This window comes from Mauremys reevesii, linkage group 6 (assembly GCF_016161935.1).
Source record: "Mauremys reevesii isolate NIE-2019 linkage group 6, ASM1616193v1, whole genome shotgun sequence".
Lineage (NCBI taxonomy): Eukaryota > Metazoa > Chordata > Testudines > Geoemydidae > Mauremys > Mauremys reevesii.
In genome coordinates this window covers 91,192,512-91,216,352 of record NC_052628.1, presented here as the reverse complement: position 1 = coordinate 91,216,352, position 23,841 = coordinate 91,192,512, and the positions used below count along the sequence as shown (strand labels likewise).

General features: G+C 42.4%; 1 protein-coding gene and 1 long non-coding RNA gene across 9 annotated transcripts in view; one reads left to right on the top strand and one right to left on the bottom strand.

Moving 5' to 3' along the window:
* Positions 1 to 7,042, top strand: part of KLF9 (Kruppel like factor 9) — a 28,548-nt gene extending 21,506 nt beyond the window's left edge. The window contains exon 2 of the mRNA XM_039544766.1: positions 3,518 to 7,042. Within this exon, the coding sequence (XP_039400700.1) occupies positions 3,518 to 3,747 (230 nt within the window). The 3' untranslated portion in view covers positions 3,748 to 7,042. The remainder of the gene's footprint in view (positions 1 to 3,517) is intronic.
* The window catches only part of LOC120408147, a 41,467-nt gene extending 17,872 nt beyond the window's left edge, over positions 1 to 23,595 (bottom strand). For 2 of the 8 annotated variants that reach the window (XR_005600461.1, XR_005600456.1), the window contains exons 1-5: positions 23,258 to 23,595; positions 20,741 to 20,847; positions 10,999 to 11,062; positions 9,887 to 9,978; positions 5,813 to 5,900 (exon numbers count right to left, since the gene is read on the bottom strand). This is a non-coding gene — a long non-coding RNA (uncharacterized LOC120408147). Of the gene's footprint in view, positions 1 to 5,812; positions 5,901 to 6,775; positions 6,872 to 8,769; positions 8,854 to 9,652; positions 9,840 to 9,886; positions 9,979 to 10,998; positions 11,063 to 20,740; positions 20,848 to 23,257 lie in introns of those variants that run through there. The other 6 variants (XR_005600458.1, XR_005600457.1, XR_005600459.1 and 3 more) reach the window with 6 other exon arrangements.
* Between the last annotated feature and the right edge of the window lie 246 nt (positions 23,596 to 23,841).

Below are 23,841 nucleotides of genomic sequence, written 5' to 3'. Positions count from 1 at the left end.
GTGGGCTCAGGCTTCGGTCTGCCCCGTCCTGGGGTCGTGTTGTAATTTTTGTTGTCAGAAGGAGGTCGCAGTACAATGAAGTTTGAGTACCCCTGGTCTAAAGCCACCATTTTCTGGCCAGATCTCAGAGAATCTACTCCCATCATCCTTTTCCCTGAATTCTTTGCTTTTGACTTTGTCAGTAATCCTCTCCTTGACATCTTATCCTCAATGGGCCTTTGTGATACTTTCCTCTCCTGGTTAACTTTTTTCTTCTAGCTATTCCTTCAGCTCTAACTTCTTTCCTCTCATGCCATCTTCACTGATTAATTTTAGGGATTTTGATATCTGTGAATGCAGCCTCTGGGTGCCTAGGACACCTCTAATGGTTATTGCCCATTCTTGACATCTTTGTTTTTGAAAGTGTTCAGCAATGTATTTTAGGTTAAGGTAATGGGTTTTGCTCCTTACACCCAGATGCACATCAGTCCATACTGCTGGATCTGACAATAAAGGGACAGTAACTTTTTAGCCTAGGAAGTTGAATTGAATTGACTTGAAGCAGCCAACCAGGAGATTGAGCAGCTTTGTTTTTCTCTATTTGGAACTGTGTTGGGGGCCTGGGTTCCCCTTTGGTTTCTTTTCTCACACCTCCAGATGACTTTGCTTAGTGAAACAGGAGTACCAGAAGAGTGTGTGTATTCAAAAATAATCATTGCATTTTTGAGGGGTGTTTGTTGACATGCTTCAGAAAGGAAAGAGAAAGTCAGCTCAAGTTTGTGGATACACCTCACACAAACCAAGTTCTAGTTATTCTGTTCTATAGAGCTCTTTATATTGCACTCATTACCACAGGATTTGCATGCCTATAAGTTGTCCTATACAAATACACTGGCCGATACTCCACTGGCAGCTGTCTTGGTGAAAATTAAAGATCCCACAACACTAGTGTTCTAATCAGGACTCTCCATCTCAATTTAGAAAACCAACAGATTTTAGGTCCTGATTCAGAAAAGCAACCCTGTTCAGGACAGCACTTAAGCATTATATGAATAAAGTTAAGCATATGCTTAAGTGCTGTCCTGAACATGTTTATGAACTAGTGGTGGAAACAAATTGGCACTTTGTTTGCTTACATAGTCACTGTGCATCTAAGGTGAAATCCTGACCCCACTGTAGGCAATGGTTAAACTCTCATTGACTTCACTAGGATTTCACCTCAGGTATTTAGCATCATTGTACAGTGCTTTAGATAAGCCAAAGTATGAAAGGTAGTATTATGGAGTTGTTGATCTTGACTCCATAGTTTAAAAATGAGTCAGAAGTTTTAAGTGTAAGTTTAAAACCATTGTTTAGTATAAATCCCATTAAGATGGCAAACGTCCAAAACATAGACTATAAAGATTAATACTATTTATATTTTTAATGGTAGTTTGATTAAAATTGGGTTATTACAGAGAATAATCAGCTTAAAATTATCCCCTTTTCTGAAGTTTTACACTGGATTGTCTCACCTGTTTTCCAACAACCTTTGAAAGAAAACTAAAGTGCCCTAGGATCTGTGCTTTGCACCACACATTGCTCTTCATGCAATGATTAATACAGTATCACTTATACGTAAGTGTCCTTCATTGGCATCATAATTTTAAACTTTTCTCCAAAACTGAAAAGAAATGCATTACATTAAACCTGCTGTAATGGTCACTTGTGGGTGGGTGAGAGAGAGAGAGCTAGAAAGAACGCAAGCCATCCCTACCCAATACTCCTCTAACCTAGGGGGAAGCTCCCTGAGCTGGAAAAGAGGGTATCATAAATTCAAATGTCACCTCTATTGAATGTGGTTTATATTCCCATGAATCTTACCACCCTGATTATCAGTCAAGTCCTTGAACCCCAATTCTAGAAGGCAAGTATGAGCTGGCACCTCATTTTACAAAATATGTTAACAGAGACATTGCAGAAGGTCACTGCAGGTACAGTCAGAAGTAGAAGCCAGGATTAACAACGGCAGACTCAATTAGCATCCCTTCGCCACACAGCCTTTCTGATTGAATGTGCTTTGGTTGGCCTGTCTTTAATTCCTAGACTCTCTTTTCAAGACGCAACGATAGACCCCAGGATTCCTGCTCTCCAGTATGCTATTGTTGTCTGGTAAACAGTTTAGTAACCCCTTATGAAAGTGTGTGTCAGGTCCTCTTGTGAGTGACCTAACTGAGGGTAGCAAATACTCCTGTAGCACTAGCGATAGAGATCTGGTTTGATGGTTAAGGGTTCAAATCTTGCTGTTGACCTGTGTGAGGGGATAGTCTGGTGGCATGTGACAGTCCATCTTTCAGGTTTTCTTTTTAAATATAACTGGTTTATTTAATTTACACAAAGAAGATATCCCATAACACATTTATAATTTACTATAATCTGTACTATTGGAATATGTAAATTATAGCATGACCTCAAAATACAGAGATTTTGCATTTCAACCATTGGCATCTCTCCCTTGGGGACTAATTCACTGAAGTACATGAAACCTGTATAAAACACTAGGAAGTTAACACACAAAGGCTTCAGTTGGTGACAGATGAGGTTGCTTCAGGACACACCCCACCAACTGACCACCTGAAAAGTGTGGTAATAACAAGGTAATGGAAAAGTCTCCTGCATTTCTTGCCACTTTCACAAGGCCTGCAGTGCTGTCAATAACACACTGCAATGCTCCACAAGGTTTCATTTCCCCCTCCACCAGATACCCACAAGCAATATGTACCCCCACTTTCACCAAACGTGTACTCTAATGCAAAGCCTTAAGAGTCACCTCAGCAGTGTTAAGGCAGAAAAACTTCTCAACTATATGGAATGTATGGCAGTCAGATGGGCTCATCTGCTCATACAACAGCTTCAGAGGCCACTTGAGATTTTGCACTGGAGTTTGATAAAGTCAGGGTATATACTGGTTTTTGGTATCTGTTGGAGGGAGACATGAAACCGTATGGAGCATTGCAGGGTGTTATTATAGCATTATATGCTGTGTGAAAGTGGTAAGAAATGCAGGAAACTTTCCCCCTTAGCTTGTTATTCCCCATTGGTGCCGACTTTGTGATTTCCCAGGGGGTGCCCCGCCTCTTCCTGCCCCTGCTCCGCCCCTTCCCACCTCCTCTCCTGAGCATGCCCCACCCCCACTCCTCCTCCTGCCCCCCAGCACCTCTTGCACACCACTGAACAGCTGATCACAAGCAGGTGGGAGGCACTGGGGGGGAAGGGGAGGAGCTGATTGGCAGGGCTGATGGTGGGTACTGAACCCCCACTATTTTTTCCCCGTGGATGCTACAGCCCCGGAGTACCCACCGAGTCAGTGCCTCTGATTCCCCTGCTTTTCAGGTTGTGAATGGAATACCTCACCTTAACTGTCATTAAGCAACATATGTATATGTTTATTGATTTGTGTAAGCTCTGTGATATTGTTTGGTATTGCTCTGCTGTCATCTTCTAGATTCCTGTTTTTCCTTCTAAACTTTCTGGTTTTGTCATCATTACCTTCCTACAGGTGAGCGACCATTCCCGTGCACATGGCCCGATTGCCTTAAAAAGTTCTCTCGGTCAGATGAGCTGACTCGACACTACAGAACCCACACTGGTGAAAAGCAGTTCAGGTGCCCTCTCTGTGAGAAGCGGTTCATGAGGAGCGATCACCTGACAAAGCATGCCCGTCGCCACACTGAGTTTCATCCAAGCATGATTAAGAGATCAAAAAAGTCAAGCTCCACCTCATTTTGAATGATGGACTGCACTGAGGGGAAAAAGACATTGGTAAAGGCATAACTGATCAGCACAAGAAGTCTGCCACTGTACAGTTAATATTCCCTACTTGCATTTTTAAAGCACATGTAGCTGAAATTTAAAATAAATATTTTGTCCCCCATGCTGATGACAGTCTTAAACGAGTGACTGGTGAGTGAGGTTGGGGGCAAAGATGGGGATCAGAGTAGATGATTCATTTCTTTTGTAACTTAAAGAATCAACACTGGTGTATATATGTCTGACTGGGTGGTCTGACCTGTGACTCCACAATAGTGATTCCAAGGTCTTTGTGATTGCTGTGTCATAAACATGTTTTGTTGAACAATGTAATGCTGCTTGTATTTAAAATTTGTTTAGTAAAACCACTTTCCAAATCACTTAAATAATTCTCAAGTAAAACTCCATAGCACACATTTTAGAAGTGGGTTCACTTCTATCTCAGAATGATCCATCATTTAAAGACTGTTAATACATTACATGTGTTACTAATAATACCTGATTGATATACAAAAGTACGTTGAATTTATACTAAAGAAAACTGGGTCTAATTTTTCTTTGTATGAACTATACTTTTGAATGTTTTTCCCAATAAAATTTGTGTACAACTTAAGCTGATACTTTAAGCAAAAAAAAAAAAAAAAAAGGCAAAACTGACTTTCTGATATCATGTATATTTAGCTCTATTATTCAGTAACCAGAAAAAAATAAGTCAGCCTAAATAATGTGGCAGGAGTATGAAAGGAGAAATACACTTCTCTGAATTGTTCCTATAATTTCATTTGACAATATATACCGTACTGTACTATATAAATGCCACTAACAGTGCTTTATTCTGCTGTTTTATTTGAATGGATGCACAACAGCAACTACCATCTTTAGAAACTGCTGCTTTTAAAAAAAAAATCCCTTCATACACTTGCCTTAAAGATTTATTCTCTTCGTACACTTGTTCAACTCCTATAAATTCCAGTGGGAGTTGTGTGTGCTGTGGAGAGACTAGATCTTTCCTTAAGAGCACTCTGTGTTAATGGAAACAGGTAAGTCTCCTTTATCTTTTCATAGGTGTTATATAGAGTTGAGGGGGAATCATGAGATAATTAGAACTACAATAAAGAAGGCATGTCATATTATTCCTTATGACATGAGCCTCACTCCTAGATACCTTGTATAGTACTTGTGTGTCATATACAACATATTTTATTATAATGGCAATATTACATTTATTTAAAAGCTATGATTTGCTCTTTAAGAGGAGTTAAGACATCATTGAAGGAAAACTTAAGATCATTTACATTATCTGAGTTTTCCTCTTTGTTAAGTTAAAAGCATGAACTTTTAAAAAAAACGTATTAAGGATTTTTACCCTCTTTATCCACTTGTATGGTGGAGAATTATGTTTACACACTTTTCTTTCCAGAAACATTCTTCTGGTCTTTTGTTTTTACCCCTCCTTCAAAAGAAGGAAGGTGAGGTGCAGCCCTATTACAGACATCCAGGGCCAAATTCATCTCTGAATTAACCACATTGAAGTCAGTGGTGTTCAACTGGGGATGTTATTTGGGTCCTCTTGTAAAACGTTGTATATAAAATCTTGTTAGTACACCTGCAGCTACAGTTATCTTCTTATTGTTTCACCTGATAAAAAAAGCTTGCTTCCTAGAAATAAACAAAAATCGACTCAGAAGTAGAAAATTTTCTTCTACAATTATACCTGGCTTCCAGCTTTAGAGATCAGTTTGTCTATAGCATTTTTACTTGTGTAGTTCATTAGAAATTCTGTCGATGTGAAGAGAACTGCTTTTAAGGCATTAGGGATATTGAGCAGTCTGTGGAATAAAAAGGGAGGCGTTTTCTTCAGTGAAGACATCAGGAAACCAAGCACACTTTCTACCTCCGTTTCAGCTTTTTGAAACAGTTATTTTAAGAAACAAGCATTAATTTCTGGTGTCCAAAATAAGTTGTAGGGACATTTGTTCTTCCTAATAAAATAGGTAGCCTGGCTATATCTATTGACCCAGTATAAAAAATGTATTCTGCTTACCAGTGCTGTAACTGCTGCCTTGGGGTCAGGACCATGTGGTAGCCCAGCAACTCACAAAGTAATATTTTTACACTCGTCCTCCCCTTCTCTGTTAAAAAAAACAAACCTTAAGAACAGAGTTTAGAGTCAGTTCTACCATCCAGCAGCTGTTCTATGTGTACTGTTGCCATTATGTGGGACAAGTGCAGTACTTAGCAAATTAGGGACTGATCATGCGAGATGCTGAGTGTCCTTCCCTACTATTGACTATGTTGGGAGCTGTGGGTAATCAGCACCTCTTGAAAAAAATCAAAAAACAAAAAAAAATCAGGCCATTTAACTACCAGTAGCAGCTTAAATATGGATATAGGTGTTGAGCTATAGGCAACCAAGCTGGAACATTTGGGGCAGAACGTATATTTAAACAAATGTCACTAAATTGTTTTTCGTGTTATAAAAAAAATGTAAGGTACTCTCACGGGTACAAAAATGGAATGTATAAACTCATGTCTATATTTGTGAGAAGATCCTGTCTATAAAAATTCCCAAACAGAAACCAACATTCTAATTTGCTTTAATACATACTGTATCTCAGTCCAGTCCAGATGGGAATAACATGGTTCATTAACCACTAACAAAATACGTTGAGTAAGTTTTTGGTGGGTTTTTTGTTTGTTTTGTTTTGTTTTTTGAGTGAAAGCAGACAATGGATTTAACATACAAAACAAATTGCAGGATAGTCATTTGTATTTTAAACTGAATTTCTGTAAGAGACTGTTGCAGGTGTTGGAAAAGAAAGAAAAATCAGGTTCTCTAATACTATATGTACTTGTCATACTATTCGGGAAATACTTAATAGTGCTGAAGTTAGGACAGCTCCTCTCCTCAGTTAAGAAAGCCCTTCACTATTGCATAGAGAAGCCAAGGCTTTAAAGGTATAGCTATACAACATACTACTTTTGTGAACAATTTTTGATGACTTACATAAACAATTCTGTTTTCAGTTTGCAGATGGACTTTGTTCAGTACACACCAGACTGGACATGTTCTTCAAAAGGCTGTTTTACTACAGATTAATGATCTGTACACTGTAAAATACCAACCTTTACAACAATTTAATCAGTTTTATTTTTGTACAGTATTCGTATCCTTTATAAGTTATTTCGCTGTCCTGTTTTGTAAATCACATGAACTTGTAAAAAAAAAAAGTAGGCATAGATGTTTTTGTACATATGTATATAAATTGTCCAAATAAAGAAAGGAATAAAAAAATTATCTTGTTGTTATGTGACTGCAGAAAGGTCAATTTGGGTGACTGAAAACACTTCCACTACTGCAGATGAAAAACATCTATGTGTTCTGCTCTCTGAAGACACTGAGTTTTCAAAGCTGACTCAGCCATTTAAGCACACACCTCCCAATTAAACTACAAAGAGTGGTGTGGCTAAATCCCTGTGTCAGTTTTAAACATTTCAACCTTTGGTAGTGACTAAGGAGATTGGGTCTTATTTCTCTACTTTTTCAGGGCCAAATTCTCCCCTCCACTAATATAAACAGACGGGAGCTTAATTACAGTGTAACCTGCTGAGGAGAAAGAATACCAACTCTTCAGTGTGAGAAGCTTCTCTGCTATAGCTCTATGGTGTGAGGGCTCCACAGATGTTTAGAGGATAGGTGCCGGAAGAAATGCAGCTGGGAAGCAGCCACTATTCATGGCATTCTCTCCTCCTCACCAGTCAGATACCCAAGGCACTGGGCTTTTGCTGATATCCTGAGATCTGTGTGGTTCTTGAGACATTCTCTAGTTTAAGAAGTAAAACCCCCTGTTCGTTCCATACAGAGAGGGAAGGATGGTGGATCCCTGCTCCTAGATGCACGTTGAAACTCAGTCAGTGTTGGTAGTTCTTATGATTTTATAGTGAATTTCAAAGACCTTACTCAAAGAGTAGCTGTCAATGGTTTGCTGCTAAACTGGGAGGATGTATGTAATAGGATGCTGCAAGGGTCTGTCCTGGGTCTGGTACTACTCAATATTTTCATTATTGACTTGGATAATGGAGTGGAGAGTATACTTATTAAATATGTGGATGATACCAAGCTGGGAGGGGCTGCTAGCACTTTGGAAGACAGAATAAAGGTTCAAAATGACCTCAACAATTTGGAGAATTGGTCTGAAAAAAATCAACAAGATGACAAAGTGCTACAATCAAAGAAAAAAAATCAAATGCACAATTACAAAATGGGGAATAACTGGCTAGGCAGTAATACTCCTGAAAAGGATTTGGGGGTTTTGGTGGATCACAAATTGCCCATTAGTCAAAAATGTGATGCAGTTGCTGAAAAAGCTAATACTCTGGGGTGCATTAACAGAAACGTCAAATGTAAGACACACAACATAATTGTCCCTCTGTACTCAGCGCTGGTGAGGCCAGGGCTGGAGTATTGTGTTCAGTTCTGGGTGCACCACTTTAAGAAAGACATGGAGAGAGCCCAGAGGAGAGCAACAAAAATGATAAAAGGTTTAGACAACCTGACCTATGAGGATAGGTTAAAAACCTGAGCATGTTTAGTCTTGAGAAAAGACAAAGATAACAGTCTTCAAATATGTTAAGGGCTGTTATAAAGAGGATGGTGATCAATTAATTTTCCATGTCCATTTAAGATAGGACAAGTAATGGGCAAGGGAGATTTAGGTTAGATATTAGGAAAAACTTATACTTATAAAGGATAGTTAAGTACTAGAATAGACTTCCAAAGGAGGTTGTAGAATCCCCTCACCGGAGGTTTTTAAGTACAAGTTGGACAAACACCTATCCATGATGATCTAGGTTTGCTTGGTCCTGCCTCAGTGCAAGTTGCTGGACTAGATGACCTCTCAAGGTCCATTCCAGCCCTACATTTCTGTAACTATATGGTATTATTTGGTGGTTTCTTAAAGGCCCAGCTTCTAGAGTCATGTGATTATCAGAAAAACTCACCTTTCATTGGGGGGGTGGGACCTAAAAAGTAAGTCTTCTAGCTCTCAAGATTGCAGAGAGAAGCTTGAACATGAACATCAAAGGCTTAACAAACCAAAGACAAAAGAAAACAACTCAGTATTTATTATATCAGATCGATTTTTAAGCCAATTTCATGATTTAGGAGGCCAGATTCATTATTTTTTAAAGGGTTCAGGGATGCAGTTCCTTGCTCTTTCTGTAGGTTTCACCCACAGAGGGGAGAATTTGGCCCTAAATTAAGGGGCTCTCAAGCAATGCACTTTACTAATTGTTTCTAGAGGCACCAACCTGGCACTGAACTGTTCCCAAAGAGAAATGAATTGGATCGTCATAATCGGTGTGTAAATTGATTCATTTTTGAAAGTGATTGCTTCACTGTTTGTGTAACATGATAATCCTGGGGAGGTCATCTGTAACAGGGATCAAACCTGCATCTAAAAACATTACCCGTTACTGCCTGAATTACAGGACCCAGCTCTATTAGTTCAAAGACTATACAGAGTAAGAAACCTATATATGGTTCAGCCACTAGGGTAGGACAGAGAGCCACAGTGAATCAGCATGGGTTATAGCCGCATAGCAGGACTTCTATGAACAGTAAGACTATGGGCAGAGAGTGACAAATAATCTTTGTTTTAAAAAGGCTTATTGTCCCTGACTCCACTATATAAAAAGAACCAAAGGAGTGGTTTGGTTTGGTTTGGTTTGAAATAGAAATTACGCAGAATAAAAGCGTAACAAAGCAGACTTTTTTTTAAACTTAAATTTTGGAGAGCAGACTCTTTCTAACAATTTGGGACTCCCTCTTTAACAATAAGGAGGGGGGCATTGTAACAAGCAAATAACCTGGCTTGCCACAAACCTTGAAGGATAACTTGGCATTTATATTTTCCTCTGTGTAGTATCTTTAAAAAGTATCCTGAAAAACCTTCTAAAATAGACACATTGAACAGATGAAGGGCCACACTTGGCAGGGATTTCTACTCACTGCGCCCTTACAGAGTGTAAAGTCAAGGCAGGATATTGCTCTTCATTTGCAAATTTAAAATTACAAAATAAAATTTAGAAATAATTGATTATTGTATCCTTTGCTTACCTACCAAGACCTGAGCTCAGGGGTCTGTTTCCACATTTCCATTGTGACAGTAGATGACATCACTTAATCTTTCCCTTGATAAGATAAACATACTGAAAAATGGGAAGGAGTTCAGAAAGGAATAGCTTATGTGACCAGCAAGCTGGAGGGATTGCTATAAGAGGGGAAATAAAAGATTTTAAAATACATAGACTAAATAAGGGATGTTATCTTTACTTATTAATATTTAAATAATGTCAACACAAGAAAGAATAAGGATTATTTAGGTGGTACAAGGAGTCAAGGGATGAAGTTGTACCTGATCTACATTTAAAAGTTTTACTGGCATAGTTATATTGGTTAGGGGGTGTGATTTTTACCAATATAGCTATGCTGGTAAAAGCCCTGGGGTAGATGAAGTTACACCAATATTACTGTGTTTACACTACAACATTGTTATACTGAGGTCTGATCTACACTTAACATTTAGGCTGACATAGCTACGTCAGTCAGGGGTGTGAAAAATCAAGCTATGCCATCTTAACCTCTAGCGTAGATGCAGCTGGGAGAGGCGGTGATCCTACAGTGACAGAACAACCCCTTCCATTGCTGTAGTCTGCCTCTATACGGTGGGGTTATGATGGCATAGCTACAGTACCATAACTGTGCTGCTATAGTGCCCATAGTGTAGACACATCCAGGTTTTGACAGTGTAACTATATAGGCAAAACCCTCCTAGTGTAGACAAGGCCTTAATTTCAGGAAAAATCATCCTGACAATGACTTCTACTAGATTGTGGAATATTTTCTCCAAAGGAAGAGTAATGGAAGCCTCATTGCATGAACCATTTAAACACAGCCTGGACTAACCGCTAGATAAGAAGAATATCTGGGAGCACTAGCCAGAACACTTCGTTTAGTCTTCAAAGTAAACTCTGAACTGGCTCTGAATACAGGCCAGTTCAGTAAGAAAGTTCAATTTTTCCATGGAGGAAAAAAAATCTTTTGTTTCTTTCATTTATTTTTATTTATGTTGAAAGAAAAAAAAATGCAGGAATCACAAAATACGCGAACGAAAGGATCTTGCTTAAATATCTGCAGTCGTTTAACAAGACCCAAGAGTAAATTCTTACCTGCCAATAATATTTCTCATAGTGCCATAGCATGCCAGCCCAGACAGTGGGTATTAAATCCTTCCTGCAGTAAACACAGGAAACAAACAAACTGAACGGGTGTCATCATTCTCCTTCAATGGGATGCTGCAACCAAATACTGCAATCCACAGAACTTTGGCCCAGATTTTTAAAGGTATTTCAGCATTGTTGCAATCAGCGTTGCAAGGACTAACTGATTTAGGAGCCTAAGACTCATTTTCAAAAGTGATTCAGGCACTTAAAAGCCTAAATCCCATTGACAGTTAGTGGGATTTTGGCTCCTAAGTGCCTAAATACCCTTGAAAATGAAATTTAGTGCAGCATTACCTAAATACCTTTAAAAATCTAGGCCCTCCTGAACAATGAAACAAGGATATCTAGCCAGGTACCAGAGAAATGGTAGCGTATAGGACTGTGAGCAACCTAACTAGCAGATAAGTTATTCTTCTCCTTCATTCCTATTATGCCAACCCAGACAATGGTAGATGCAAAAATCTCCTCCTCCAAAACAGACATTGGGAGGGTGCTGAGGGAGAAACTAGAAACCACTGACTACCTCAAGCACATCGAAAGCCTATGCTGACATATAAAGTTTTGAGCAGCCCTAGTTTCCAAAGGACAACTTGTTTCTTTTCGTGCCTGTGCATGGGGACCTGCAGCCTCAGGGCAGGAGAGGGACAGGATGGAGTAGTACTTTTAGGCAAGCCGTTTGAGAAGCTAGTACATTTATATACGTTTGGTCTGTTTTTATGTACTAGCCATTGCTGTGGTAGCCTTTAATTGTTTCCAGACTGGAAGCCTACGTCAGCGTGACTTGAAAGGCTATGAATAATGACTCTGCTGAGAAAACAAAGACAGGGAGAAAACCGTAACAACATCAGTCATAGATGCCATGGTAGGCGTGAACATTGCTGTGCCTGTTTTACTGGACCCTATCAGAGTGCCTCAGACTCTGCTTAAGGGCTGGTCTATACACACTTCTTGTACCCATTCAACTATTTTGCTTAGGTCTGGTCTACACTACTAGATTAGGTCGAATTTAGCTGCATTAGGCAATGTGGTTACACAATCAACCCTAAAGGGCTCTTAAAATTGAATGCTGTACTCCTCCTCAATGAGGGGAGTAGCACTAAACTCGACCTTCCTGGGTCGAATTTGGAGTAGTGCAGATGCAGTGTTGTGCAATTCGATGGTATTGGCCTCTGGGAGCTATCCCAGAGTGCTTCAATGTGACTGCTCTGGACAGCATTTTCAACTCCGATGCACTAGCCAGGTACACAGGAAAAGTCCTGGGAACTTTTGAATTTCATTTCCTGTTTGGTCAGCGTGGCGAACTCGGCAGAACAGGTGACCATGCAATCCCAGAATCGCAATCGAGATCCAGCATGGACCAAATGGGAGACACTGGATCTGACTGCTGTATGGGGAGAAGAATCTGTGCAGGCAGAACTCTGAACCAGCAGAAGAAATGCTGATATATATGCCAGAATCGCACAGGGCATGGTGGAGAGAGGCTACACCAGGGACACACAGCAGTGCCACGTGAAAGATAAGGAGCTCAGACAAGCCTACCAAAAGACAAAGGAGGCAAACAGTCGCTCCGGAACAGAGCCCCATACATGCCGCTTCTGTGATCAGCTGCATGCCATTCTAGGGGGGTACCCTACCACTATCCCACCACTGTCCGTGGACACCTGCAAGGGGGGAGTCTCACGCAACACAAGGAGGATTTTGTGGATGAGGAAGAGGAGGAGGAGGAGGAGGAGGAGAATGCACAGCAGGCAAGTGGAGAATCTGTTCTCCCAGGCAGCCAGGACCTTTTCATCACCGTGGAGCCAATAACCTCCCAGAGTGAATTGTTCCCGGACCCTGAAGGCGGAAAAGGCACCTCTGGTGAGTGCACATTTGTAGCTACACTACAGGGGTTAAAACAATTGTGTTTAATGTTTGATTTGCCCTGAAGAATTGGGATACATTCGCGGCCAGTACAGCTACTGGAAAAGTCTGTTAACATGTCTGGGGATGGAGCAGGAATCTGCCAGGGACATCTCCATGAGTTCTCCTGGAGGTACTCTGAAAGCCTTTGCAGGTTTCTGGGGAGAGCTCCTTTAATTTGCCCAGTACGGCAGGACACTTTACCACGCCAAGCCAGTAGCAAGTAGTCTGGAATCATTGCAGCACAAAGCATGGCAGTGAATGGTCCTGGGTTTTGGTCACATTCATGCAACATTTGGTCTTTGTCTTTGTCTGTGTCAGCCTCAGGAGAGTGATAGCATTCATGGTCACCTGGTTGAAACAGGGGAATTTTTGTAAGGGAACAGTAAAAGCAGCCGATTCATGCTGGGCTGTTTGTGCTTGGCTAAAAGGGATCATCCTGGAGAATAGCCATGCGGTAGGTCGAGGGGTGTGCTGCACATCCACCGCAAAACTGCAGCCCCTCCTTTTAAATGGCAAACCCAACCAGCATTGCTTGCTATGGGAAAGGAGGGTGCTGCAGTCTGAAACCATTCCCACATGTTATGAAGGCGGAAGAAGCCAACCCCATGTATCCCTTGGCTTACCATGGCTGCCGGGAAACCAAATTCTGTTGCCCAGCCGTGTGTGATGTGTCACTATAACGGCAGGCACTCAATATAAAAGGCAAAATGTAAGCTTGTACCTGTAACCCTTCTGCCCATCTGAGTTGGCAGCAACAATGGCCGGGTTCAGTATCCAGGGATTCCATTTCAATAACATAATGCAAAAGTGGCTCGAGCCCCCACCCAGTGTCCTGGGACAATTACATACCACCCCCCGGGCGCCTCTAGGAGGCAATACTTCCCCTCTTGCAAGTACGGAGTCTGAGTGTAGCAAAATCCTTTTAATAAAGGAGGGAAACAATGAAGCATTATGTTGGGGAAACACCAAAAACAGGATTCATAACACAAACCATGAGCAAAAGACCCACCCCCAAGTAAGTTTGGCAGTATCCCTTTCCCCTCAGGGTCTTAAGTCCAACCACCCAAAAGATCACCCCAAAGTCACAAAAGTCCAACAACCCGAAAGTGTCTGTCAGAAAGTCTGGTCAGTGCAGCCCCCGAGTTCAAAAGTTTATCTGCAGAGTTTTACCTCCCCCAGCCTGGGTGGAAATGGGAGGGGGAGAAGGGTGTGGGGGGTGTTAAGGGGCACCTTACGTGGTCTGAGGCTGACTGCCCCGCCTCTCCGTGGGGTTCTGCTGCCGCCTTCACCACGAGCCGCTCCACTCCACCATCCATCCTGTGAGCCGCTCTGCCCCACTTCACTCCACTCGCTGTCCCATGGGCCGCTCCAACTGTCCCGCAAACTGCTCCACTCTGCCAGCTGCTTAGCAATACATCTTCAGGCTCCCCCACTAGTTAACACAGCACTCAGTGATCTCAGCTCTTAGAATTTTAGCTCTTTAGTGATTTCAGCTTGTAGTAGGGGAGCCCCAGTGCTGGTGCACCATTGGCCCAAAGTGAATTCAGCACAACAGCCTGTAACTAGACTCTTGATAGAATCAAATTTAGCTCTGATATTCAATAGTGGAGAGAGGAGATGGTGCAATTGGTGTTTCAGGCCCCCAAAAGGGGCCTATACCATCAGGTACAAATACCTGTCCCCAGCCTCTCTCTCAATTCACGGGGTTTTGGAACCTATGTCCCTTGTCTAGAGAGTGCTACATAGTTGATGGTGAGTCCCTCTGTCATAAAACAGTTCCACTGGTCTTGATTCACATAGATCAGGGTAACAACACTTTATTCTTCCTGCCCCAATAACAGATAAACTGGGGATCCCTCAGCAGCCAAAGTGACCATTTGGGCGGCTGTGGGCTCATGCTAGGTGGGGTGGGTGTGCCTATGCAAACAAGACCAGCCCCTGAAGTTCTTTTCCACAACTTGCCACAGTTCACCACCAGAAGTCAGGGTAAAGCTCATCCTGACTCTGCTTACATACCTAAAACACATGTGCTGTCTGCTGTGAATTGCTTGATTCACTGTGAAAGAGTCTCCCTTTTGTTCTCAGAAATGTATCTTCTTAAATTGTACTCTTCCTTTTTATCCCCCCTGCAGATGAAAATGTTTCTATGCTCCCTGTATCAACTCCGTCCCTGAGGTTATCGCAGATTAGAAGGCAAAAAAAACGCACTCGCGATGACATGTTTTCAGAGCTCATGCAGTCCTCCCACACTGATAGGGCACAGCTGAATGCATGGAGGCATTCGGTGGCAGAGGCCAGGCAAGTGTACAGTGAGCATGATTGGAACACGCAGGAGGAGATGCTGAGGCGAATGGGGGAGCAAACAGACATGATCAGGCATCTGGTGGAGCTGCAGGAAAGGCAACTAGAGCACAGACCCCCACTGCATCCATTGTGTAACCACCTGCCCTCCTCGCCAAGTTCCATATCCTCCTCCCCCAGACGCCCAAGAACATGGTGGGGGAGAGGCTCTGGGCACCCAGCCACTCAACTCCAGGGGATGGCCTAAGCAACAGAAGGCTGTCATTCAAACAGCTTTGATTTGTAGTGTGGCTATAATAAGCAATGTGGCCTTCTCCTTCCCTCCTCCCCCACCCAACCTGGGCTACCTCATCAGTGATCTCAATTTTTTTTTAATAAAGAATAAATGAATGGATTCAAAACAATAGGGACTTTATTTCCTTTGCCAGCTGTGGTCGAAGTGGAGAGGGGGATTGGCTTGCAGGGAAGTACATTCAACAAAGGGGGCAGTTTTGCATCAAGGACAAACACACACAACTGTCACACCGTAGCCTGTCCAGTCATGAAACTGTTTTTCAAAGCCTCTCTGATGCACAGCGCACCTAACTGTGTTCTTCTAATTGTCCTGGTGTCTGGCTGTTCAAAATTGGCTGCCTGGCACACAGCAAGCAGCAATAACAGTGGGAATATTGGTTGCGCTGAGGTCTAACCTACTCAGCAAACAGCACCAATTCCCTTTTAAACGTCCAAAGGCACTATTCTGCACTTGCTCAGCCTATAGTTGAACTGCTCCGTACTTCTGTCCAGGCTGCCTGTGTACAGCTTCATGAGCCATGGGAGCAAGGGGTAGGCTGGGTCTTCAAGGATAACTCTTGGTATTTCAACATCCCCAATGGTAATTTTCTGGTCTGGGAAGAAAGTCCCTTCTTGCAGCTTTTCTAACAGCATGGAGTTCCGAAAGATGCAACCGTCATGCACCTTTCCCGACCATCCCACATTGATGTCAGTGAAAAGTCCCTTGTGATCCACCAGTGCTTGCAGCACCATTGAGAAGTACCCCTTGTGGTTTATGTACTGTTTGGCAAGGTGGTCCGGTGCCAAGATAGGGACATGTGTTCCATCTATCGCCCCACCACAGTTAGGGAACCCCATTGCAGCAAAGCCATCCACTATGACCTGCACATTTCCCAGAGTCACTACCCTTGTTAGCAGGTTATTGATTGTCTTGGCTACTTGGATCACAACAGCCCCCACGGTAGATTTGCCCGCTCCAAATTGATTCCCGACTGACCGGTAGCAGTCAGGCATTGCAAGCTTCCACAGGGCTATTGCCACTTGCTTCTCAACTGCCAGGGCTGCTCTCATCTTGGTATTCCTGCACTTCAGGGTGTGGGAAAGCAACTCACAAAGTTCCATGAAAGTGGCCTTACGCATGCGAAAGTTTTGCAGCCACTGGGAATCATCCCATACCTGCAACACTATGTGGTCCCACCAGTCTGTGCTTGTTTGCCAGGCCCAGAATCATAGACAGGTAAGGGTTAATTCCTCTTTTACCTGTAAAGGGTTAAGAAGTTCACATAGCCTAGCTGACACCTGACCAGAGGAACCAATGGGGGGGACAGGATGTTTTCAAAGAGGGAGGAGGGAAATCAGTCTTTTGTCTGTTCAGTAAATTTGTGCTGGAGTGAAGGATCCAGGAATCAGCCATCTAACATTTCTTAAAAGTAGTAAGTATTTAGAGAAGGAATGTATTAGATTATTTTTATTTTATTTTGTGACTTCTTTTGCATAAGAGGGAGAATCAAATTGGGTTTCTTTTGTGTAACTAAGTTTTTGCCCAGAGGGACATTCTCTGTGTTTTTAATCTGTTGTCTGTGAGAGTAGCTTGCATGCTAATTTCACAGAGGTATTCCTTTCACCCTTTCTTTAATTAAAAGTCTTCTATTAAGAACCTGATTGATTTTTCCTTGTTTTAAGATCCAAAGGTTTTTTGGATCTGGGCTCACCAGGAATTGGTGGGAGGTGAATCAGTCTCAATCCTGCCAGGAAAAGGGGGATAAAGACTGGGGAAATATTTGGGGGGAAGATAGAGTTTCCAAATGACTCTCCAATAAACATTTGTTTAAACTATTTGGTGGTGGCAGCTACTAGATCTAAGCTGGTAAATAAGCTTAGGGGTTATCTCATGCAGGTCCCCACATCTGTACCCTAAAGTTCAGAGTGGGGATGACACCTTGACATACTGTTTCAACCTGCCCCAAAGCTGCCATAATATCCCAATTGCCACATCCCATGCTTTCAGAAACGTCTGTGTCCATGTCCTCCTTACAATCGTCCTCGTGCTGGCGGCTCCTAACCAGGCTCTGCATACACTGCAAGATAATGCACGAGGTGTTTACAATGCTCACAACAGCAGTGCACAGCTGAGCAGGTTCCATGCTTGCCATGCTATGGCATCTGCATGGATAACCCAGGAAAAAAGGTGCTAAACAATTGTTTGCTGTTGCTTTCAAGGAGGGAGGGAGGGAAGACTGATAACATGTATCCAAAACCACCCACAACAATGTTTTTGCACCATCAGGCATTGGGAGCTTAACCCAGAATTCCAATGGGCAGCAGGGACTGTGGGATAGCTACCCACAGTGCACCACTGTGTGAGTCGATGTTAGCCACGGTATTGAGGACGCACTCCGCTGACCTACTGCGCTTAGTGGGGACATATACAATCAACTGTATAAAATCACTTTCTAAAGATCGACTTCTATAAAATCAACTTAATTTCGTAGTGTAGACATGCCCTTAGGGATGCATTTTTTTAAACCAAAATAGTTGAAGTGGTACAACCCCGAGTGTAGATGCTCTTACAGTGGTATAAAGATGCTTATACCGGTATAGCTTATCCCTACAAACTTTATGGGAATAAACTATTCCAGGATAAAGCACTTTTATACAAGTATAACTGCATCCACATTAGGGATTGTACCACTTCAGCTATGCCAGTGTCAAACCACCATAGTTAAAGCAGTACCAAAACTGTGAGTAGACAAGCCCATAGTGAGGAGGACTAGTGGGACTGGAAGCAGGAAGGGAAGTTCTAGCAGGTGGGTCCAGATTCCCACACACTTGAAGCCCATTAAAATACTTCTGTGACACTGGTGGGATGACCTGAGGCCTAAACAAACCTCTAGGCTGGGGCCATCGGATACTGCTTGTGTTGGTGATGAAGACGTCCCCAATTCTTCTCTTTCCTGGACACCTTCCTTGGACTTTCCCCATGCCCCAGCTATCCATTGCCAGCATCCCTATAAAGTATGGGACTTTCCCTATGCTGAGGCTTTGGACGGTGTTGCAGGTGGGTCCCTCTGTCCCCACTCAGACTTATCTCAGTTTGTTTTCCTCCTTGCTGGGAATGACTCATAGCACTTATATCCAATGGAAAGTCGGCAAGCCTCCTTATCTTCAACAGCTTCAAGTGCTCCAGTGGTAGTGGGAACTTCTTTGCTCTGAGCACTCCAGAGCTCAGTAGGCCATTGAGGTTTTAGCCTCCATCTCAGCTCAGCTGTAGAGGACAAAAGATTACACCATTTCCCATAATTTAGGGGCTTTTCAGTTAGATATACAAGGCCCTTTTTTATATCCAGAATATGCACTTTCTGCTCCTTCAGGGTTTGTGGGGAGAAGCAGAAGGAGAAAGAAGAGACATCCTTGGCCATAAGATAAGGAGAAGGATTTATCGAAGAAAAATGAGGTATTATCTTGATCACTACTTTGTTTTGCTGAAAGACTAGGTAGCGGTTCCTGATGGCCACGAATTCCTTCAGCCTTCTAGCCAGGAAAATTGTTATGAGGGCAGGCTGCTCTCAAAAAGCCTCTTTTTAAAAGCTCAAAGAGAGGGTTATGAGAGCAATAAGGGGAAGTCTGAAGGGCCAGAGAAAGCCACCTTGGTTTTAGCTTGGTTGCAGCCTTCAAAGCATCCATCTCTCTCCATAAGAGCTCCTACCCTATGGACAATTTATCTATATTATAATCTTGGAGCCCTGACCACAGAGGCCTGGCCCTCAAGGCAGCACAATCCTGGTCTTTATGTAGACCCTCCAAAATTAAAGCTAGAAGTTTTCCATTATCTAAGTGCTAACCCTGAAGAAACAGTCAATGGGCAGTGATGGATTTCCAGATATTCATGCACCATTGTGGTTGGCACCTGTTCCATTCCTGTATGACTTTTTTGAGCATGGTCATTTGAACAGGCCAAAACATGGGGGCAACTAGGATCCTTGTGCAGGAGATGTTGAGAGGAGGGTTTATTGAGGGGACCATCAAGGGTAACACTTAAAAGTTGGTGGGGTTTTCTTTGTACTTAGTCCATCGCCTATTTGGTCTGAACAAGGACAGAGCCCAGAGTTAGAAGTTTCAAAGTATGCATAGTTTTCTGGGCTAATCCAGAACCAGTAATATGATCATCATCCTATCCCTTGGTACTGATGGTTTGTTTAATTTTCAAGAGCACCTGGGGCAGAAAAAGCATAGGCTTAACTCCAAATAGGTGAGAGTATTTGTTCTGAGAACAAGGTAGTCCATGGTTAAAGCGAGCAAATGAGGATTTTGATGTCCACTTGCGTGGTCATTATGTCTATTTAGAGCATCCTCATACTTCTACATGATGAATGCAGTTCCCTTTCCCCTTATGGCTGTTGATAAACTGATCTACTATTGCTCAGAGTATCTTTAAAGACACTATGCAAAATGAAAAAAAAAGTTACATAAATTTATAAAGAAAATATGACATTCCAATTGTCTTCAGTCCTCACAAACACCAGAAACATAAGAGCCCAAGCGTTCATACTTATTGACAAAATAAGTTGTTGAGTGTCTGTTGATTTGCTCAGACACATTTATGGTAATGGACTGAGAGCTGTCATCAGCCTGCAATTTTCTTACAATTCCCTTTACCTTCCTGTTACTGTTATATTTCATTATTTGTTCAATGTAACAATTGCCCATCTGCAGCAAAAGAAAACATCTCTGCCATTTTTAAATGTCTCAATGTGTTTGAGCTAGAGGAAATGACTATTTCAGAAGCCCTGAAGTAGTAGATTTCATATTAAAAGCAAACAAATGCTTAAATCTCATGGAACTGAGAAACCTTTGTGGAGAACAAAATAGAACTAAATGGAAAGCAAAATATTAAAAGACTTTTAGTGGGTTTTAATTATTATGCTAAAAAGGAGATGGTCAGGTTGGTATGATTTACTATACCTTTTTCCACCTGTTTCTGAATTACAAACTAGTATAATGTGCCTTCTAAAAAAAAAAAAGACATCTCCCCTTGCTCAAGTAGATTTTGTGTAACAAACAAAAAACCTATTGTCACCATCAAACAATCCTGTATTTTTGCACACCTCAGAATTAACAAATGAGTAACCAGGAATGATGGAGAAGGGAAACTATAGTTTCTTTTGTTTGAAAAGCAAACAAAAAATACTTAACCTGTACACTGACTGACCTTTCCAGAGTGGACCCAAATTCCAAAGTTCAGAGCAGGATACAAACTTTTCAAAGCTCAGGATGCTTGGAGATGGAGATTTGGTTTGAGATCTTTCTTGTTATGAACTGAAACAGAAGGGTAAGTACAGTACTAACATTTAAAAGGTAATTTGCCAGATCCTCAGATGATGTACATTAGCTTAAATGGAACGATGCTAATTTATAACAGTTGAAGATTTGGTACAAAATTTAGCGTTATCATATTTATGTCTAATTGTTCTTTTCCTCTGGGGTATTTAATGTAATGGATGTGGGAAGAAAAATGAACTTTCTTTGCAAAGTGGGAGCTAACATTAGGAAATGGGAGAGAAAATGGGCCAAAGAACCCAGTCCACCTACACTTGTTACTCTTTCCATCCTTTTAAAAAACTGTTAGGAAAATCTAAAAATTTTACTGCATATTAGATTAGTCTGTTCAAAGAAAACTCCACCACGTTGTCTCAATCCAGTCAAATCACTGTTGATAAGCCGGGAATCGCTTCTTACTGTGAGTACCCTGTGCAATGGAGCCTGTCATTTTAGTTACAAATACATTTGGCATTGCTCAATCTTCCTGCCTCTCACAGCCATCTTGTCTGTGACTGAGACTGCGTGAGACCCAAGTGCTAATGGAGATGAGACTGGAACAAGCAGAAAAACTCTAACGTTAGTGTTCACAATCCAAAGCTTTTAAAATAAAACTGAAATTATTAGAGGAGGATGGAGGTGTCACGGAGTTTGGGGGAGACAAGGCCATGTATCCCCAGCTTTCTGCGATTCACCGTGACTCTCGGCCAGCCAGTAAAACAGGTTTATTTAGATGACAGGAACACAGTCCAAACCGGTCTTGCAGGTACAGACAACAGGACCCCCTCACTTAAGTCCATCTTGGAGGACCCCAGGGAGGCCAGAGTCCCGTCTGGGCTCCCCTCTATTTTCCCAGCCAGCTCCAAACTGAAATTCTCCAGCCCCTCCTCTCTGGCCTTTGTCTCTTTCCCGGGCCAGGAGGTCACCTGATCTCTTTGTTCTCCAACACCATCAGCTGGCATCTTTGCAGAGAAGGGGCCCAGGCCATCAGTTGCCAGGAGACAGAGTGCCAGGCATTCTCTGTGCAGACACTATCACAGGGGCCTTCTTGGGCTCTGCAACAATCATACACCCTGATCCTCCCACCTAGAAACCTAAGAAATGCATAGGGGAAACTGAGGTACCAACACAGTATTCAGAGAAAACATTAAGAACATTCCCACTTCGTCACATCAGGGTATTTTCTTACTTACTAATCAGTTTGCTCTTAGACCCTCTATTGCAATCCCAGAAAGCAGCTAATGTTTTCTCCTTCCAGCAGACGGAGGTGGGAAAATGGAAAATTTCTCAGTATCTTTTTTTTTTCTGTTGGAACACTAGACTCTCATGCCCACCTCTCACACACGATCAGGTCTCCCAAAGTCCCTCTGACCATCACGCCATGACTTGATATTTTGCCACAAATGTTTGTTAAATAACCTAAACAAACATCATAGTGTTTCTCTTGTTTTTTGTTCTTCCTATTTCTCTTTCCTTCCTTCATTATCTAATTTCCCAGGCTGCTTTTCCCTACAGACAGCCCGTTTTCTTTTCCATGCTCCCTCTCTAATTTTCTGACTTTCTCTTCCCCTTTTAATTTCACTCATTCCTGTCTCTAACCCCATCCTGGCTCCCTTTCCTTAACTCTTCCATGTTATTCCATGCTACATCATCTGTTCCTTGAGGCTTCCTTTGTGCTCACTGTGTCCTGTTACCTCAACCTCATCCTGTTCTTTCCCAAGACCCCTTTCCATCTTCTGTGACCATTCCCATGTTCACCTCCAGATAAACCAATCCTCTGCTTTTTCCACCCCTCAACAAAACTTATCTCATGTCTCCCTCCAACTTACCTGCAGAGTTCTTTTCTCCAGGTCCCATAGGAGGGTCTTAAGTTTGGCAGATGCCTCCCTCCTCCCACAAATGAGCAATATGCCATAGCTGCCAAGTATTGTGCAGGTCTATGTATAACAATGTATGGAAATTATTTGCAAGCATGAAAAACCCTATTACATAATTTGTATAAGACCATAAACTTCAGTTTAAGGTGAATACACCCTGCCCCGTGCAATGGTGGGCATAGGTCATCATGCTGCAGAAACCTGGCAGTTAGGTGGGTGCTGAAGAGTGTCTGGGGCGTAGGTGGGTGTTGGGAGGGTTGAAGATGGAGTGGCTGGGGATTGTTGAAAGGGCTGAGTGGGTGAAGGTCGTGGGGGGCAGTAACTAGGAGTTTAATTTACAGGCTGTGTCAAGAGGGGACAGAAGCTAGGAACTGCTGAGCTTGTGGGGTGTGTGTGTAGGGGAAGATGGGGTGGCTGTGTGGAGCATGAGGGTAGATGCTGGCTAAGGGCTGATGGAAAGCTGGGACTTGATGTGGGTGGGATTGGGAGGTTGCTGTGGAGGGAAGCCTGGGCCAGAACTGTCCCCATCTTACCTTCCGTCTCTACTGTTGCCACTTCCTGCTTCCACCATTGCCGGCCTACTCCTCATGGCTGCTCCTTCCTTGCTCAGGTCCAAAAGGCACCACAGAAGCTTCTGGAGGTCTTAAGCTGCAGTTGCATGACATTTAGAATTTGTCTACATTTGAAAGTTAATTCATATTATAGTAAGGTGTGTATTTAAAGAGCAGTGGCTATTCCTGAATAACTCCAAGCCTAGACAAGCCCTTAGCCTGGGCTGTGGGAATGTGCATGTGTGAGCGTCACATGAGATGCATAGCAGTCAATGCAAGTCCTCTTGCAGCGTACCTGGTAGAGCTTTTTGAAAGTCAGAATTCTGCAGAAAATTCCAGTATTTTGAAATCTGTTTTTGTTCCAAATCGGAAACATCAAATTATTTTGTGGACAGAAAATTCTGAGTTTTCTAACTGAAGTTTCATTTAGACATTCCCAAATTGCCAGATTTCATTTTGGCTCAGTCTAACATTAATCTACGTCCCCATGAGCTGCCATAGTGCCTCATGTTCCCATTTTCCTCTATGGCTGGGCTCCCTTGCCAGACATTTCACATGATGCTGAC